General features: G+C 36.1%; 1 protein-coding gene across 1 annotated transcript in view; it reads right to left on the bottom strand.

Annotated features, from left to right (window-relative positions):
* The window catches only part of TMC2 (transmembrane channel like 2), a 67,072-nt gene that overhangs the window by 33,648 nt on the left and 14,056 nt on the right, over nucleotides 1–19,368 (bottom strand). The window contains exons 3-9 of the mRNA XM_051962349.1: nucleotides 18,173–18,515; nucleotides 16,836–16,988; nucleotides 14,976–15,066; nucleotides 10,969–11,050; nucleotides 10,698–10,804; nucleotides 7,071–7,169; nucleotides 2,480–2,622 (exon numbers count right to left, since the gene is read on the bottom strand). Coding sequence (XP_051818309.1) covers nucleotides 2,480–2,622; nucleotides 7,071–7,169; nucleotides 10,698–10,804; nucleotides 10,969–11,050; nucleotides 14,976–15,066; nucleotides 16,836–16,988; nucleotides 18,173–18,515 — 1,018 coding nt within the window. The remainder of the gene's footprint in view (nucleotides 1–2,479; nucleotides 2,623–7,070; nucleotides 7,170–10,697; nucleotides 10,805–10,968; nucleotides 11,051–14,975; nucleotides 15,067–16,835; nucleotides 16,989–18,172; nucleotides 18,516–19,368) is intronic.

Below are 19,368 nucleotides of genomic sequence, written 5' to 3'. Positions count from 1 at the left end.
TGTATAATATATATATTATATGGAAATTGCACTTGGATTTGTGAGTTTAATCACTATTACCATCCTCTGTTGGTGTCTCATGATGTGAAAATGATTTGGAGTTATTAGAATATATGGCAGTAGCTCATAAGACTTGGTAGATTCTGCCAGTCTAAAAAATGGCTTCAAATATGGGTCCATTAATGAACCATGTGCCTCTTCTTTAGCCTAGATCAGGGACATGTGTGTGTGTGTGTGTGTGTGTGTGTGTGTGTGTTGGTCTCCTTTGGCCTATGAACTTATTTTTAGAATATTTTTAAATGCATAAAATAAAATATATAGGATTATAAAGGAAACAGTTTTGGTGAGTTATCAAAATGTAAACAAAACAAGCACACATTTCCCAGACTCTGAATAAATGTGCACCAAAAGACTGCCACCAGATGATAAATATTATTATCCATAGCAACTCTTGAAGATCCATTTACTATACTTCATATACTATATCCATATACTATACTATATACTCCTATAAAGGAATTGTCATATGTGTCATAGGAACATTGCCCACAGACATGGGATTACTACTCCCTGTAGCTGCAAAGTATTAATAATAATTCATATTTCCATAGTGTCATTAAGTTTTCATCATAATTTACATGCACTATCTCATTTGATCATCACTACCCTGTGGAGTGCGTGTATTAGTGCCATCATTTTACAGATGACAAAATTGAGATTCAGAAAGGTCAAAAGTCTTGCCTGGAGTTACACAGCTAGCAAGTGCTTGAGGTAGAATTTAAACACAAATCTTCCTGACACTAGCAGTCTATGTTCTATATCATGTTTTCCTTCATAAAATATTAAAGAATATTGATACTTAAAGGAATCCTAATGTATTTTGAAAAATTCTCCTATGAAGTAATAGCTCTCCTTTTCTTACTAGATAGATCTGTTTTATAAATCTAGATTGTCTTTTGCCATTTACTTGAAGCATTATTGTGTTAACTATTAGATACTTCACTATCTCATTCTAGCTTGATTTTCTTAGGATCAGATTACTATGCATTTAAGGACCTTAGAGGCTATCAAGTCCAATCTAATTTTTAATCATTTTTAGCATCATAGAATTTTACACCAATAATAACAGTTTGTATAACATTATATAGAAAAGAATTGCAGGATTATGAGTTATCCCAAGATTATTTCCTTCTGAATCCTACTGAAAAAGATGAGAAGATATGAAATAATAATATCAATACCTTATTTTCATATAGGACATTATAATTTTCAAAGTGCTTTCATTTCCATGATCTCATTTGAAATTCAAATTCTGTGTGTTAGGAAGTAGAGATAATACGCCTATTTTATAGATGACAAAAACTAAAGCTCTTTCATTTTGGGGTCCTCATGTAAATGCAAATATTGGCTCATAAGTATAATACTTCATGTGAATTTAGGAATGTTTTAGGCAAGATGGAATAAAATCAGCATTGGTAGGAATCGAGGAGTATAACCAGGACCAATTTGGTGATTTGACAGGGTTGGAGAATGAAAAATTGATAAATATGCTTTCTTTCTTTCCTTCTTTCTTTCTTCCCTCCTACCCTCCTCTCTCCCTCCCTCCTTTCCTCCTTTCTTTCTCCCTTTCTTCCTTCCTTTCTTTCTCCATCCCTTCCTTCCTTTGTTTCTCCATTCCTTCCTTCCTTTCTCCCTCCATCTTTCCTTACCTCCCTCCTTCCCTCTCTCCTTTCCTTCCTCCTTCTCTCCCTCCCTTCCTCCCTTCCACCCTCTCTCTTTCCCTTCCTTCCTCCCTCCCTCTCTCTTTCTCTTCCTTCCTTCCTTCCTTCTTTCTTCCCTCCCTCCCTCTTTCCTTCCCTTCCTTTCTTCCTCCCTCCCTTCCTTCTTTAGATCTCTCTGTCTCTGTCTCTCTTTTCTTCTTTCCCTCCATTTTTTCTCCCCTTCTCCTCCCCAAGAAGAAAGTTTAGTTTTTAGTGATATATCCAAGTAGAACATTCAACCAGGCCTGCCTACATTGTGCTAGTATTTCATGTTAGGTTTAAGAGATTATTTGATTTTTCTATCCTCCTTGTTCCAGTAAAAAATGAGGAAGGAAAGAGGGAGCTGTCCATGGTGCAGTACTGGACAATACAATTGACCATAATTAATCTTTGTATAGTGCTTTAAGGTTACCAACTACCACTTTACAAATATTATCCGTGTGTGTGTGTATGTGTGTGTGTGTGTGTGTGTGTGTGTGTGTGATCACAACAGTCTAAAGAAGTAGGTGCTATTATTATCCTTATCTTACAGATGAGGAAATTGAGACAGAGAAGGGTTAAGTAAGTGTCTTGCCTATAGTCACACAGTATAATTGGTTTTTTGGATAAACATGTGAGCTTTGCATAGGAAGTTTGTGAGTGAGCTATGGAAGCTAACCTTGAAGAATTAACTAACATAGAGGAAACAAAAAGATTTTAAACCAAAGAACTCTACTTACGATCTAATGACAACCATTAGGCTGTAACCAAACACACTGACCCCCACCATAAAGTAAGCCATTGGCAATCTATACTTCAGCCATCCGATTGTCCTCTGGTTATTGTAGTAGCCATAAAAAAGAGCAGAATACTTGATGTAACCCTGCAGAATAGAAAATGTCAAATGTTTACTATTCTGGTGACATGTCACTGAGTTTAATGAATGTACAATGTGTATATATGTATTTGTGTGTATATGTATATATGAAGTACATAAACCCAGATGATTTTTATTTTTGCTTTAAATATTGCTTGGGGTAGAAAAAGGGAAAGGGAGCAGGACTTTCTTTTTTTCTAGCTACCTTACTTTTAAGATCTGCTGTAGATTTTTTAAAAATTTTTTCAAAATTTACCCTTGCAAAACCTTGTATTCCAAAATATTCTCCTTTCTTTCTCCTCACTCCCTTTTCTGGACAACAAGTAATCCAAGGTAGTTGAACACATGCAATTGTTCTATGCCTGTTTCTACACTTATCATGCTGCACAAGAAAAATCAGATCAAAAAGGAAAAAAAATGAAAGAACAAAAAAGCAAGCAAACAACAACAAAAAGGTGAAAATACTATGTTGTGATCCACTTTTAGTCTCTACAATTCTTTTTCTGGATGCGCATGGCTCTCTCTATCACAAGTCTACTGGATACATTGTTGGTGGAGTTGTGAAATGGTCCAAATCTTCTGGAGATCCAACCAATTTGGAACTATTTCTAAAAGGCTATAAAACTGTGCAGATCCATTGACTCAGCAGTGCCATTACTAGGTCTGTATCCCAAGGAAATCATAAAAGAGGGAAAAGGATCTATATGTGCAAAAATGTAGCACATTTGTGATAGCAAAGAATTGGAAAATGAGTAGCCCATTAATTAGGGAATGGCTGAACAAGTTGTGGTATATGAAGATAATGGAATATTATTGTTCTATAAAAATGATGAACAAGCTGATTTTAGAAAGGCCTGGAAAGATTTACACAAATGGATGCTGAGTGAAACAAGCAGAAGCAGAAATACATTGTACACAATAATAGCAAGAATGTGTGATGATCAACTATGAAAGACTTGGTTCTTCTCAGTGGTTCAGTGATCCAAGGCAATACTAATAGACTACAGACCACAAATGTCATCTGCATCCAGAAAAAGAACTATGGAAACTGAATATAAATCAACACATGCTATTTTTACTTCTTTTTTCTTTTTTTTTTTAAATCTCTTTCATGATTTTTCCCTTTTGCTCTGATTTTTCTCTCCCAAAATAGTTCAAAAAGCAATGTATATTAAAATAAATTAAAAAAAATACAACACTCAACACATACATGGATTTCTGTAAAAAAAAAATGAAGGCATTAAAAAACCATCACTCTTCCCGGTGACTTACAAGCTTGTTAAAATTCATACTATATGATTGTAGAAAATTATAGAATTGAAGAATTAGAAGAGGCCTTAATCAGATGAAGTTATAGAATGATGAATTTTAATAAGGATAAATGCAAAGCCTTTTACTTTGGTACAAAGAAACAATTCCAGAAATAGATGGTGAGATTGTCTTGGTAGATAGCTGCTGTTTTGAATAAAGATTTGGAATTTTTACTGAATTTCACAATCAAAATGAATCAAAAGTGTAATGTAGCAGCTATGAATATTTAAAATGTATCCTCATTATAAAAAATGACCCTTGTAACAAGTATCCATAATTGAGCAAAATAAATTGATCAGAGTTTTAAAAAACCAAGTCTATTGGAATTGGCTTGAATCATCTCATTGTTGAAAAGAGCCATGTCCACTAGAGTTGATCATCACATAATCTTGTTGTTGCTATATACAATGTTCTCTTGGTTCTACTTACTTCTGTTAGTATCAGTTCATGTTAGTTTCTTTAAGTCTTTCTGAAATCTTCCTGCTGATCATTTCTTATAGAACAATAATACTTAATGACATTCATATACCATAACTTATTCAGCCATTATCCAGCTGATGAGTATCCACTCAGTTTCCAGTTCCTTGCCATCACAAAAAAGAGCTGCTACAAACATTTTTACATATGTGTGTCCTTTTCCTTCCTTTAAGATCTCTTTGGGATACAGAACCAGGAGAGACACTGCTAGACCAAAGGGAATACACAGTTTAATAGCTCTTTGGGAATACTTCCAAATTGCTCTCTAGAATGGTTGGATCAGTTCACAACTATACCAACAATGTATCAGTGTCCTAGTATTTCCACATCCCCTCCAACTTTTATCATTATTTTTTCTATCATCTAAGCCACTCTGAAAGGTGTATAGTGGTTCCTCAGAGTTGTCTTAATTTTCATTCCTCTGCCCAATAGTGATTTAGAACATTTTTTTTCCTCATGACTAAAAATGGTTTTAATTTTGTTGTCTGAAAATTGTTCATATTCTTTGACCATTTATCAATTGAGTAATGGCTTGTGTTCTTATAAATTTGAATCGATTCTCTGTTATTTAAAAAAAAAACAGATCTTTATCAGAACCCTTGGATGTAAAAACTCCCCCTCCCAGTTTTCTGTTTCCCTTCTAATCTTGGCTGCATTGGTTTTGTTTGTGCAAAAGCTTTTTGATTTAATATATTTGAAATTATGCACTTTGCATTTTATAATGTGCTCTAGTTCTTCTTTGGCTATAAATTTCCCTCTTCTTCATAGATCTGAGAAGTAGAATATCCCTTGTTTTCCTAATTTGTTTATAGTATCACCTTTTATGTTTAAATCATGAATCTTGTGTGCATTTTCTACCCTTTACTCTCCATAATCATATCTTTCCTTTTATTTTAGTTTCTTCTCTTTGCAATGTTTCTTTTTTTTTTTAAAGCCCAATTAGTATTGGAATGGAATGTAGAATTAGAAACAGGGTTATAGTTAGAAGTAAGGTGTGTGTGTGTGTGTGTGTGTGTGTGTGAAGCCATTCTAGATGATTTACATGTTTCCATTATGTATCAATGTTTGAATTTAGTGCAGCTTCACAAAAACTGCTTTTTTCCCTTTATGGTCTGGACACTGATAAATAAAATGCCATAGCATCTGTGGATATTATTTTTCTTAGGTTCCAACCAAATCTTAGCCAATATACATTGTATGTATGATCAGTGTATAGTTAAAGCAGTCAACTATTCTGGGATAGGAGAAATGGCTCTGAATTTGGATCACTTCTTATTCTATGGGGAAAAGGGTCCTGAAAATGTGCTATCAGTTAGGGACACCTGATCATTTACCTTAGGATTAGTATTGGATGGGAGAGTGTGTGTGTTTGCTTTATTGCAAGAAATCCCTGCTATTTCATAAAATAATTCCATCCAGATGTTAGATTTTAGGTTTGGGAGTAGAAGACAAAAGACACAATTCCTGATTCTTGATAGCATTTGTTTTTCCTTTCTTTTTCTTTTTGCTTAGGCAATTAGAGTTAAGTGACTTGCCCAGGGTCATACAACTAGTAAGTGTCAAGTGTTTGAGGTTAGATTTGAACTCAGGTCCTCCTATTTCCAGAGCTGTTACTCTGTGCTGCTGGAGAATTTCTGCTTCTAATCCAAGGAGTTGAGTGGGGAGGAAGTGATGTTATCTTGGGAGGCCAGTGTAGGATAAATGGGGAAAGAGGGCTCACTCTTTCCTTTGCAGGAAACACTTGTATTAAATTATTTTGACTCTAGTGACTTATGGATGATTCTTTACACTAAGTTAAAGAGAAAGGATATTACCTATCAGCTAATCACCTTCTCCTAGTGAGTCAGCTTGTGGGAGAAGCATCTTGGGTATGGACAGCATTTTCTAGTGGTATTCTTGAGTTCTTGCTATCTCTACTGCACAAGATTTTCTTTGGGTCAATTGAAGGGATTCCTAAAAGCTCCAGGTCAACTGTATTTATCTCTTACTCCCAAAACCTTAGGGCTCTTATAGACACTACATCGCATTCTGTCTATTCTTTTTCCTATCAATTCCCTACTTTAGGAGTCCCCTCCCTCCTTCATGTTTGGATGTGACTTTGGGGACTATGGATTAACTTTGATGCTAGGCTTGTTGAATGAAGATTAGAGTCTTTGGCAATAGCTGAGAATTGACATGGTAAATCTCTAATTAACATTTGAAGTTTTCTGAATTGGGTCTGGCATATTGCCATTGGACTTGTAGCCTTTAGTTCCACATCAACCACCAGTTTGTAAATAGCCTTTTCTTCCCATTAGATAAACAAGGAGGAATAAAGGATGCCCAAGATGCTAAAGTGAAGTCAGGGTGGAGAAGTGCAGAATATAGAGATGATTTCTAGAATCCATTTTCCATCTTCTAATGGTTATTTAGGAAGTATTGGATTCCCATTTGAATTCCTGCTCCATGCTGGTTTATTTTTTATCCCAGTTTTTCAAGTCTGAGATGGAGCTATCTGTTTAAATTCCATGCTTTTTAATTACCTAATGCTTAAATTTGCACATATTTCCAAAAATCATTAACCTTTCCCTGTTAATACTGAAAAATGGAGGCTTTGTGAAAAAGTAATACAATGCATGAGTGTCAGCAAGTCAAAAATGGTGTGCATGGATGGATTTTATACATACCTCAAAATCCCAAAGAACTGAAAAATCCATAGCTTTCTCTTCCTCAGCTCGGGGTACAGTTTTCCTGGGTATACTTCCATAGGGCATACCCATTAAAATCTGGTTGAGAGAAGGATTAATATTTTATTTCACTGTCTTTATCTCCATTCCACATATATGTGTGCCTTTCTCTATAGCTTCTACTGAGCCAAAGCAGGGAATATACATTTTCCATTATTTTCTTGTTTACTGAATTTGCTGATGGGTCTCAGTAAAACCTCTCCAAGCAAACTCCGTAATTTATTTGTAGAAGGAGCAGACAGACATTCAGAATGGTGTCTTCTTCCAACTATACTAGCTTTCATAAAATTATCAGCCTCCCTCCAGTAGATTGAGTTCCACAGTTAGTTGCATTTTCAAATACTGTTGTGCAGGAGATTACCCCAGTGTGATAGCACTTTTGTGTTACAAAATGACAGTGATTTACAGAAAATTACTCTGAGGATCTGAGTGATTTTGGTTTCGAATATATAGGTTTGAAAATTTTTTTTCTCTTTGAAGAGAGCAACATACTGGTTTAAATAGAATGAAAAATTTACCTACAGTCATATTACTATTGCAATACAAGCCCAGGGGAGATAGTGAAGTGGGTTAACTGTGCTTTGGAATTCTTTTTACCTGTTCAATTTCTTCTACTTCTAATATCTGTCTTTCTTTTCAAGACCTTATTCTGGGCAAACTATCCCCTAGCCTTATTCTCTACTTTCTAAGGTAAATACCTGCAAAGATGTTCACTGATAATGGGGCAAGGTGACATCCCTTCTAGAAATACAAGAAGATCCAAACTTACAAAAGGATTCAAATTCAGCTTCTGATGCTTACAGTCTATGTGGCTTTGTGATTGTAAAACACAGGAGATAGCCTCCAAGATGCCAGGTAACTTAAAGTATGAAATATCACTGTCAACAGTATTTCAATCATGATACAAATTAAATAGGATTTTGTGGGGTGTCCCATAAACCTAATTCCCTTGTGGAATATTGCTTCTATTATAAAATGCTTTCAAAGTTCCAACAATTCACTTAAAAATGAAATATATATGCAACTCTGTATGTGTATGTGTGTATATGTGTATATGTGTGGACTGCCCATATTTGCATTGTCAGTACAGATCAGAAAACTTTGTAAACCCCAAAGCATGTCTTTGAAAGCAGAATTTCAGACATCTAGGATGTGGTGGATGAGCACTCTGCTCGCACCCTTCTCATCATACTATGCTGTCGGCATATTGGAGAGATTGCTGAACTGGGTCTCTTTAGGGAGCCCTGAATCTCATTTTGAGGAGGCTCCTGGAAGATGGATAACCTTATAAGTAGATCAATGGCACTATTATCCTTGGAGGCAAATGATTTCCACATCTTCCTTTTTGTGAGAAGTCAGCCAGTCAGCAAGTTCTTAGCATCTTAATTATACTTTTGACCCCTCCATTTGACTTGTGGTGACTCCTCTAAGCCCTTGACTTCAGCTCCTAATTTCTTTCTGTGAAGAAGAATCCTTTTATATCCCTTTCAATTCTAAGTCCTCCCAAATCAGGACATGTATAGAAATTGCAGAAAATCTAATATATCACTGACATTTTAATGAATTCTTGTTTTGGCACCTAAATTATTTCTTGCTAGCAAGTTGAATGTAAGCTCTTTGAAGGCAGGGACTGTTTCTTTTCTTGTCTTTGCATTTTCAGGCCTGGATTTAACCTTTATTTAACGAATACTCATAAGATGGGATTGGGATAGATTAATAAATTCAATTCTTTTGGCTACCAGGGGAATTTTTAGTATCTCCTATGATGTGAAAGTAAGTATGTTCACAAATCTTTTTTATTCCCTTCTTTGGAAATTTCAGGCAAGTATTATCATCCATAAATACAATATCACAAGTTTTTATTTTATTTTTTAATACAGTAGATCTTTATTTACTTTTAGCATTCATGATTCCATTGCATAGAGAATTGCATCTACCAAAACAGAATGACCGTTGCTTTGCCCATTTCTTGTCTAGTCTCAGAGTTTCTTGAAGGTAATAAGGACTCATAGGATCTCTCTAGGGTCACACAGCTAATATTTGGCAGAGATAAGGCTTGAATCCAGAGCTTTCTGATTCTGAAGCCAAGTTCTCAATCTACTATATCTGTAGGTTTTAAATCATCCTGCCCCTGAGTCAGGAAATGATCTCTTTTAATAAATATATGAAGCATTCAATTGAATAGTTACATTTGATTATAAGGCTTGCTGATGAGAAGTCCTGCTAAGTTAATAAGATATTTGTAAGTAGGCTTTATAGCTAATGTATAGTTCAGAACAAAGGGCTTATAAATAATGGAGCTTGCATTTGCAGTCTGGGGCTATTATAACACACTGGCAGTCACTTCTAACTCATCCATTTTAATTTGCGTTGTGTTGAGGGTTTTGAATTCCATAATGAATGACTAAACAGCAACATGTCCCAAGGGTGATGACGAAAGGTAGAATTAGGTCCAGTATGTTCATTAAGCCATTTATAACAGAATTATTATTGGCTATTGTAAGGTTGATTGGTAAATCAGCAGAAAATATTATATGTAGAAAGCGCGTTATCCTGTAGCCCTTTCAAAGAATGCATTTGGATTCATAAGACACTGCTAGTAGCATAAGCAAAGCAGCTAATTATGGATGTGTGCTGCATTTAATGGACTTGGTGTTCTGTTGGAAAGAGCCTGGATTTCAGATTAAAGAGGCTAAGGGCAAGTCATTCAATTATTTTCGCCTTGTTTTGTTCACCATAAATTGGGAATGATATTACTTGCTTTGGACACCTCTCAGGTGTGTTGTAAAGGTTGAATGGAACAAGCTAATAGATGTGAGCAATAATGACAATTAACAATTAGATATTGTGTTAAGACTTGCAAAATACTTTCCACTCTTTCTCATTTGAACTTCACAGCCACCTTGCGAGGTGGAGAATACAAGTATTATTATCTCAATTTAACAGATGAAAAAATAGAGGTTCTTAGAAGTTTTGGCTTGTTCATGATCACAGAATCAGCACCCTAGTATGATGGACTGCATATTCTTTTAAATTAATTAAATATTAATTAAGCACCTACAGAGTATACAAAGACAAAACTGTCCTTGCTCTCTAGAAGCCTATATTTTACCATATGTCATGAAAATTCAACAAATGTCTGTTTTAGGATTATCATGTTGAGGAGTAGTTGAACTTGAAATTAGAGGATCTGAGTCTAAATCCTGACTGTTACCTAATAAATAGGGGCAGCTAGGTGGCACAGTGGATAGAGTACCAGCCCTGAATTCAGGAGGACCTGAGTTCAAATCTGGCCTCAGACACTTAACACTTCCTAACTGTGTGACCCTGGGCAAGTCACTTAGCCCCAATTGCCTCAGGGAAAAAAATATATATATATAAATATTACCACCACTACTATCATCATCACCTTCATCCATATAGCCTTGAACAAATTACTTAACTCTCAAAGCCTCAGTTTTTTCATCAATAAGATGGGAGGTTGTTGTGGGCTGTATGATATTTAAGATTTTTTCTAAGGCTAAATCTTAGATCATTATTTACAAATTATGAGACTTCTATTCTTACCTCTGGGATTATAACCAGACCAAAAATCAAACCAAAAAGCACCAGATTCACTCCATACATCCATCGGAGGAAAATGAAATAGGAGGCGACTGAAGAACCAAAATGACCTGGGGTGAGGGAAAAGAAAAACATTCAAGACCAGGAACAATGGAAATCCCTAGGTCTATGCAATAAGCAAGCATAACACCAAATATACCCACTACCCAAACTCTTGCACAGCTGAATGTTATCAATTTGAATAAAAGAATAAAAGAGCCCAAGAAACACTTACTTTCAATCTCTTTGATCTTCATTTCCCATGGAATACATTGAGTCTTGAAATTATCAAAATCCCGTTTAAATTTGATCCATTTCTGAAAGGAAACAATTGACCTGTTGCACCCTTGCTAGAGCAGCAAGTGGAAAAAGCCTTACTTGGGAGGTGGAGAATGGGGGTGGGATGGTGGGCCATTTTGGGGACATTGGTCAATTGGAGTCATCTTGGTCCAGCACTTTGCAACTGTGGCAGGGCCAGCCAGAGAAGGGGAAGAAGTAGTTAGGTTGGACAAGCCTTGTTTCCATCCATTCACTTGTAAAGCATTTAAGAAGCAATGGCAAAAATAATGAAAAGTATGATAGCAACACACTCACTTGCCAAATCTCTTGAATGCTTTGTTAATTGTTGAGTCAATAAGCAATTATTAAGCATTTGCTGTGTGTCAAGCATTGTACTAGGAACAATACAATTCTCTCTTAGGAAAGAGTGAAACAGCACAGAACAAATACAGCTTTAAAAAATTGAACGTAACATAATTGAAATCTTATCATTTTGGAATCTCAGGCTGATTGAAAAAGATAGTGATGTTATCTATGAGGGAAAGACAGAATGGGGCAATGAAGAGTGTTGGATTTGCAGTCAGGAAAGGTTTGGATTCAAATCCTGTCTGTGACACTTACTACTTGTGTAATAGTTACTAGTTGCCATTTCTCTAGTGCTCAGCTTTCTCATCTGTAAAATGGGGATCATGATACTTGAGCACCTTATTTCAGGGATATTGTGAGAAAAGTGATTTACAAACCTTAGGGTGCTATAGAAATGTGAATTAAGTGAGGGATATCACTAATGAATAGGGTGGACCCTCTTCAGTGAACTTATGGAATTCCATGGACAAGAGAATGGGAAAGGTTGGATGGACTGCAATCTGTGTCAATGGAAAGAGCATTCACAGCAATAAGATTGCAGATCTGTTTGAATATTTGAGTATTCATCAGACACAGATTGATTAGTAGAGAGAATGAAACCCTAGCCAAATTAGGCTTTTCCAACACTGCAAATGGCAGTTTCCCCCTCTGAGTTATTCTAACCTTGTATCTTTATTATTTTCCCTATTTGTCAAGACCTAAGACCAATTTCCTAGATTGTATGAGTCATAAAAAGAGAATATATTCTTAAATTTTTTGGTTTACTTAGTGCCCAGTCTATTGTCTCATACATGCTAAAATTCTAGTTAATGTGAGTTGAAGTTATTTTTTAATCCAATTAAAAAAACATAGATGGTTTTTATGTCTAAGGCTCTAGAGATGTTAAATAATTTTCAATATACAAGCAATTCCTGCTTTAAAAACTAAGATGATTTGTTATAAACGTGACATTGATTATCAACAAAACTAATTAAATTTGCCTAGTAACTAGTTACATTTATACTCATTTTAATGAATAAAATATTCTAAGAATTTTTCAATTTTTTCTTTTAAGTCTTCACCAGGATGCTTTGTCCATTCTTTCTAATTTACAATTCCTTTTAGGTGGTGGTAGTTTTGTGAACTTTGTATTTATGATTCTGTTTTTTTTCACTTTAAAATATTTCTTTTAAAATAAATTTTATTGTTATCTTTTGTTTTTATATTAATTACATTTCCCAATGTATCCTTTCTTACGCTTTATTCTAGAGAGCAATTTCTTACAAAAAACATGAAAAAAGAAAAAAACTAACATAATTCAAAAAAGATTTTTGTATATCTTTATACTTGTTAGTCCTCATTATATTATAGTATTCCATTACATTAATTTATCACTGTGGCTAGGTGGTTTAGTGATGAAGAGGCTGGACCTAAGTCAGGAAGAGCTGAGTTCAAATTCAGCCTCTGAGATTTACTAGCTGTGTGTCTCTGAGCAAGTAACTTGATTTCTGTCTGCCTCAGTTTCCTCATTTGTAAAGTGGGAAATAGTAAAAATACCTTCCTTCCAGAGTTATGAGGATAAAATTAGATATCAATTGTAAAGAACTTTGTAACTTTTAAAGCACTATATAGATTAATTATTATTATTATTAGTAGTAGGAGTAGGAGTAGTGCTGCTAATACCACAACTTAACTATTTCTTTACTGTTGGACTCTAGTTTCACTCCAGGATTTTTGCAATTTCAACAATGCTACTATCTTTTCCCGAATATTTTCAGGGATATTTTCAATAATAAGTGTTAAGTCAGAGGGAATGATTAGTTTTATAACTTTTACTGTATACTACCAGATTACTCTCCTAAAAAAGTTTTACATTTTAGCAATTCTTCTAATGATATTTCTTTGTTTCTCCTCTAGCTTTGACTTTCATGATTTCATTGCTTTTAATTTGTCTGATTTATTGGTTGGGAGGTAGTTCTTTAAAGTTGTTTTAATTAATATCTTTTTGATTGTTAATGAGAACAAGTACTTTTTCAAATGATAACTAACAGTTTATATTAATTCTTTTTGGCATGGCACTTTCATATTTTTTGACCATTTACTCACTGTGACTTGGAGGTGTGTTGACTTTTTGACCCAAAATATACATTCCTTAAAGACTACTTGCAGCCATTTTTATCTGTTACATTGCATTGATATTGAATGATTATTCATGATCATTTATCATTACCTTAGCTTACATTTTGTAAAATGTGACAGAAATTATTTTTATACTGGCCTTCCATTCCTAGATGACCTACCAACTGAATCTATGCTATTAGAAAAGATCAGAGTGCAAATTAGAGTTCATATCCAAAAGCCAAACATTATCCCAACTTCTAACATAAAAGACTTTGAGCTGTTCCCTTAGTCTTTTCCCTTGATTTTTTTATGCCTTAAAGATCTCACCAGGAAAACAGAAATATAAACCCAGGGACAGTATGTATAAGAGTAGAGATTGTTATAATTATTTTTTTTTGGCTTAGACCAGGAGTCCTCAAACTTTTTAAATAGGGGGCCAGTTGACTATCCCTCAGACTGTTGGAGGGCCGGACTATAGTAAAAACAAAAACTTTGTTTTGTGGGTCTTTAAATAAAGAAACTTCATCCTCAGCTGCTGCATCTGGCCCATGGGCCGTAGTTTGAGGACCCCTGGAGCCTTAGACCTTTGATTTAACTGGTGCAAGGAGCATTTTAGTGTGGCTAATGATTCCACCAATGCAATGGTCGTGCTTCTTAGAGTCTTAGAGAATTTCCTGGGGAAACAAGAGATTTATGTTCTAGAACATAAATGGGGTTTGAACCAAGCTTCTCAACTTTGAGACTGGTTTGTTATTTACTATACCTCAGCAACCTATAGGAATAGCATAAGAAAAAAATTCCATGTAAATAATGATTTCTTGTTCAGCTGTTTCAGCTGTGTTTGACTATTTTGGATTCTATTTAGGTTATCTTGGCAAAATTACTGGAGTGGTTTGCCAATTCCTTCTCCATTTTACTTTTTAGTTTTTAATAGATGAGAAAAATGAGGCAATAAATGCATGACCAGGTGTGAGATAGGAAAAGGGACCCAGTCAAGCCAGGTGACCTAAGGGAGATTTTGGACAACAAGATTATGAATCCCTTGCCCATAGGATTTAATTTTTTCCCTCTAGATTATAGCTGGAATAGAATTCTTCCACAAGAATGATCCACAAATCACTCCTTTAAGTAAGAGAGAGTTTCTCTTGGAACAATGAGCTGGAGAAAAACCAAGTTTTATATAGAGGGCCACCTTATGGAGAAAGAAATTGACAGAGCATGGAGGTAGGAAGAGGGAGCTTGGATCCACTTCCCATTTCTATCAGCAACTCATTGTGTGAGCCCTCGCGAGGCATTTAGTACTCTGTGTCAGCTCATATCGGCATTCTGGAGATCATTTTCATTACATCTGAGAAGCGTTTACATGGATTAGAGGTTTTGTATTGATAACGGGCTTCCCTTTGAACAGAAGCTCTTAGTCTTTATTAAGATGGAAGAAAGACAAGATTGACCCAAAGTGTCCCATTCCCCTTACTCTCTCATTGGTACGGCACATACCTTATTCATCATCATTTTGTAGGCGTAGAATTTCTTGCCTTTTCCCTTTCCTAGTGCTCCTTCAAACTTCTCTACAAAGGCTTGGGCTTCCCTAGTCAAAAATAGGGCGGGCACTTAATTAAAAACCAAACAGAAAAGAAATAGGGTCTTTGAAGATGTGCAGGTGGCTTAATAATAATAACACAGCTTTAATATCTGTACAGGTGTTGGGTCAGAAAGATACAAACCCACCCATCTATTGAATACTCTCCAGGAGGTCAGAGCATTTGAGAGAATGCATATACATTCACAGGGGTGAAGCTAGAAAATTATACTTTTTTTTTTCAAGATTCAGCCCTTTCTCTATGGAAAATCTTGCTTGATCTCTTCCCATAGAAGCACAGAAGCAGCCTCCTCTCCCTGAATCACTAGCATCACTCTGACCTTTGCAATAAACTTAATCATATTTTAGTTTATTGTTGTGCATACATCTTTCATCCTGATGGGGCAGCTTCTCGAGGACACAAAAAGATGGTCTTTCTTTACCTGAATGACCCAGAACACTGCCTTGCATAGATTAGGGGCTTTGTAAGAATACACTGAATTGAATTAATCACTGGTGAACCCAGAGGAAAAAGAGTGAGATGAGGAATGTAGCTTGCTGTGCCCATTCTCCTAATTCAAATCAGTCCTTGAATCAAGGATAATATCAATTTGAATCCAAGTTCAGTTTGAGGAATATTTTGATATTCTTGTCAAAAGTGGTAGAAAAAAGCTGATTTTTCTTTTTCCTCCCCTTCTCCCCACTCTCTGTCGTCTGTCTGTCTCTTTCTCTCTGCCTCTATCTTTCTGGATTGGGTCCAGATTTGTGTTTTCATTGGAATGAGAATGCACTAACGTGCATTGGTGTCTTTTCCTTTCTTGGTGCTTTTGGCCACTTTTTAAGACTATAAATCATCAGGATCAAATAGCCAACTTACGTAAGAATTGGTTCTTGATTCTAAGATTCTCCTAAAGAACTTTCATTTACTATTAATCATCCTGCTGCTTACTGGTTATGTGACTTACTGTTTGTGTGACATAGAGGGTAGAACATAGGAACTAGAAAACCAGCCCTGGACTCAAGATGGAATGAGTTTGAGTGCCACTTTTGATACGTACTTGTGTGTGACCTGGGCAAGTCACCTCACCTCTAGATGTCCCAGACAATGCCTTGAGTTTGCAAATTCTTAAATAATGTGGTTAGATGGAGTTTCTTTCTCTTTTCTGGGGATGATCCCCAAAACAGTAAAATCACAGATCCTACCCTCATCCACTGAGAATGACCTGATACAAATCATATGACTACTTTTATCTTTCAGTTTCCAAACCTGTAAAATGGGTATAATGATACTTGTACTACTTCCCTCATGGAATTGTTCTGAAAAAAGTCTCTGTAAACCTGAAAGAATATAGAAACATACAGCTTATTTAGCTTCTGGAAGGAGGTAGTCTTAGATGTAGTCTAATCTCACCCATCAGACTTTAAAACCAATCGTAGTAGGCCCAGGCCTTATACTGCTTATATAGTATTTGATTGCTTTGGTTCATCCCTCAGTGTGATGAAGGCTGTGTTTTGGTCCAAAGTTTTTGACTGGACCCAGGGATGCTGAAGAGGTAGCCTTTGAATGCAATATAAGAGAGCAGGGAGATAATGTCTCCTTCCTGGAGAAAGGCATGGGATCATCCCCAGAATGGGTCAAGAGCCCTGGGATTCCTCTCAGAATCCTGACATGCAGCCAGAATCAGAACCATTCTCTGACTCTGGTGGCTCCCGGCAGGGAGTTGGAGGGAGAGGGAAAAGGGATCCAAGTAGAAAAGGGATCCAAAACGCTACTTCACCTGAGAACTTCTAATTTTTTCATCATTGGCCAAGGTTTATTCCGAATAGTGGCTATGACCTTCTTTTTTTCTTCAACCTGTTCCATGATGTGGGCCATTTCTTCCTCTGCAATGGACTCATTATCCGAGGAGTTGGAAATTGATGGAGAAGAGCTAGAGGTAGATTTCAAATAGAAAGAAGAATTTTAAAAAAATCTAACTACAGACTTTTTGTTTTAAAATGTTGTCCCTATTCCAAGGAACTTGAAGTATGTAAGAAATAAAGAAATAATCACAATAATTATGTCACTCACATTCAGTAGTGCTTTAAGGTTTAACAGCTATTTTCTTTACAACACCTCTGTGATGAGAAAACTGAGATAGTGAGGGTTAAACAGAAGGGAACTGAGAGTCTGTGGGATTTGCTCACAACCACACAAGAAGTCTCTGGTGTGAAATGTTCCTGACTCCAAAATCAGAGCTCTCCCCACTGTATTATCTTGGTCATAAGCAATTATGTCAGTGAAGAAGGTTGTTATATACTCCACACTTAGCTATACTCCTTGTGCTTCCATTGCCATCTAGCAATGCTAGATTGAGAAGGAAGGGTAGGATTCCCTCTAGATCCCATAACAACCCATTGCTCTGATTACTTGGGATCTCTCTGGGTTCTTGAGCACTGGCACTTTTCCAGGGTTATTAACCCCAGGGTTAATGATGAAAATAATGTCAAAGGCCATCAAATTGAACTAATATCTGAGAAGAGATCATCTGGATTATACTCTTGATAAGTGACCATTCAACATCTGCTTTCAGATTTAAAGGAAAGTGAAGGAGTTTTTTTTAGGTGACATGTAATGCTCATTGGGAATGGGGAGAGAATGAATGGATTAAATCCACAAATTATTTTGACCATTAGTTTTATCTACTTTCTCCCTGTGCTTCTCAGAGCGGCTAATAACCATCAAGTTGACAAGAGAATTTCATCTTCTCTTCCTTCTCCTGTATTCTACCTAAAATACAGCAGAGGTAAGTAGCCCAAAGGAGAGCAGAGAAGGATTAGAATCCTTGAGGCTGGATTAAGTTTCAAGATGACTCCAAATTAGGAGAGAGAAGTGGTCCCTCTAAAGAAGAAGCTTTATTCTTTACTTTTTTTCCTTTGGACCCTATTGGCAGTAAAGGTTATGGACTCTTTCTCAGAGGATATATTTAAATACATAAGATTAAAGACATAAGATGACAAAGCTGGTGAAAATAAAAATGTAATTTTTTCATTTGATTTTATCCACCAGCTCTTTAGAGATCCACAATCCCAGATTAGGAGCCCCCTAATTAAATTTACAGGCAAATTACCCTACCTGTGTTTTTTCAGCTGTTTGTCCTTCCTTTGCATTTGCTTTTCTCTATTTTTGGCTTCTTTCTGTTCCTTGTGGGAAGTCTTCCAGTCCCTCTTCCTCTTCCCATTACAAGACTTCTCTGCCTTGCTCCACTCATCTTCCCCAAATACTTCACGGCGTTTCCTCCGGACATCTTTTTTCCGCTGGGGAATCCTGGCCTTGATTTCTGTATTCCCTCCTTGTTTTTCTTCTCTTTTGCTCTCATGGGATCTCCTCTTCCTATAAGAAGGAACCTGTGGCTTGCTTGCTGTAGCCTCTGCCTTTGGGATTGGTTTTCTGGAAGTTCTCTTCCCATCCACCAAATCTGCACAGGGATAGAAGAAGACCAAGAAGGGACCAGCTCACCTCATGTTCTGAGATGGGGAATCCACCCATCCCAGTATGTGATGTTTCCCAATTTCCTCTGGTGAATTTGGAAAGGAAGGCAAGACACTTTTCTACCTGTGGGGTAGCAAGTAAAACAAGCTCATCGTTTTCCCTAGAAAGCTTTGAGTCACTGAAACCTTATTTATTGAAAAGCCAAGAAAAGCGTGAAGTGAATACAAAAGATCCAAATCCAGGCCTTATCTCAAAATCTAGATACTGTGGGCAAGCCAGTCCTGCCATAACTATATTCTCAGGGTGAGGAACAGTTCAGACTAAGCATGTGATTCAGTAGACCAATATTATTTATTTTCTTACTGTGGTCTTCCTGTCGGGGGAGGAGAGGATGATGATTTGTTCTGTCCTTTTCATGGACTGAAAAAATATTTTTCTTTATAAACCAGGCTTTCTTCAACTATCTGGCCTCCATAGGGAAGAGTGAGTTCATCTGGTACTTCTTATACTTCTAATTTCTGGGAAATAGTATATTATAGCATCATTCTGTGCCCTTCAGAGAACAGAACTGAAATTTTAAAAAATCTGGATTCTAATTCTGTCTTTACCATTTATCTGAGTGACCTTAATCTCCCTTAATTTATAAAATGATGAGGTTGGACTAGATGGCATCCAAGTTACCTCAAGTATGTCTCTATTCTACTTCCCAAATCCAAAATGGGAATGAAAACATTCATATCTTAAAGGAGAAGGAACTAATAATAAAATGATTTTTTTAAGCATGGGGTATGGGGGCCAATGGTGATACCTAAGGCCAAAGTTACTCAATATTCAGTATA

Source organism: Antechinus flavipes, chromosome 5, assembly GCF_016432865.1.
Source record: "Antechinus flavipes isolate AdamAnt ecotype Samford, QLD, Australia chromosome 5, AdamAnt_v2, whole genome shotgun sequence".
NCBI lineage: Eukaryota > Metazoa > Chordata > Mammalia > Dasyuromorphia > Dasyuridae > Antechinus > Antechinus flavipes.
The sequence above is the reverse complement of the archived record's forward strand: the minus strand, read 5'-3'. Positions and strand labels throughout refer to the sequence as shown.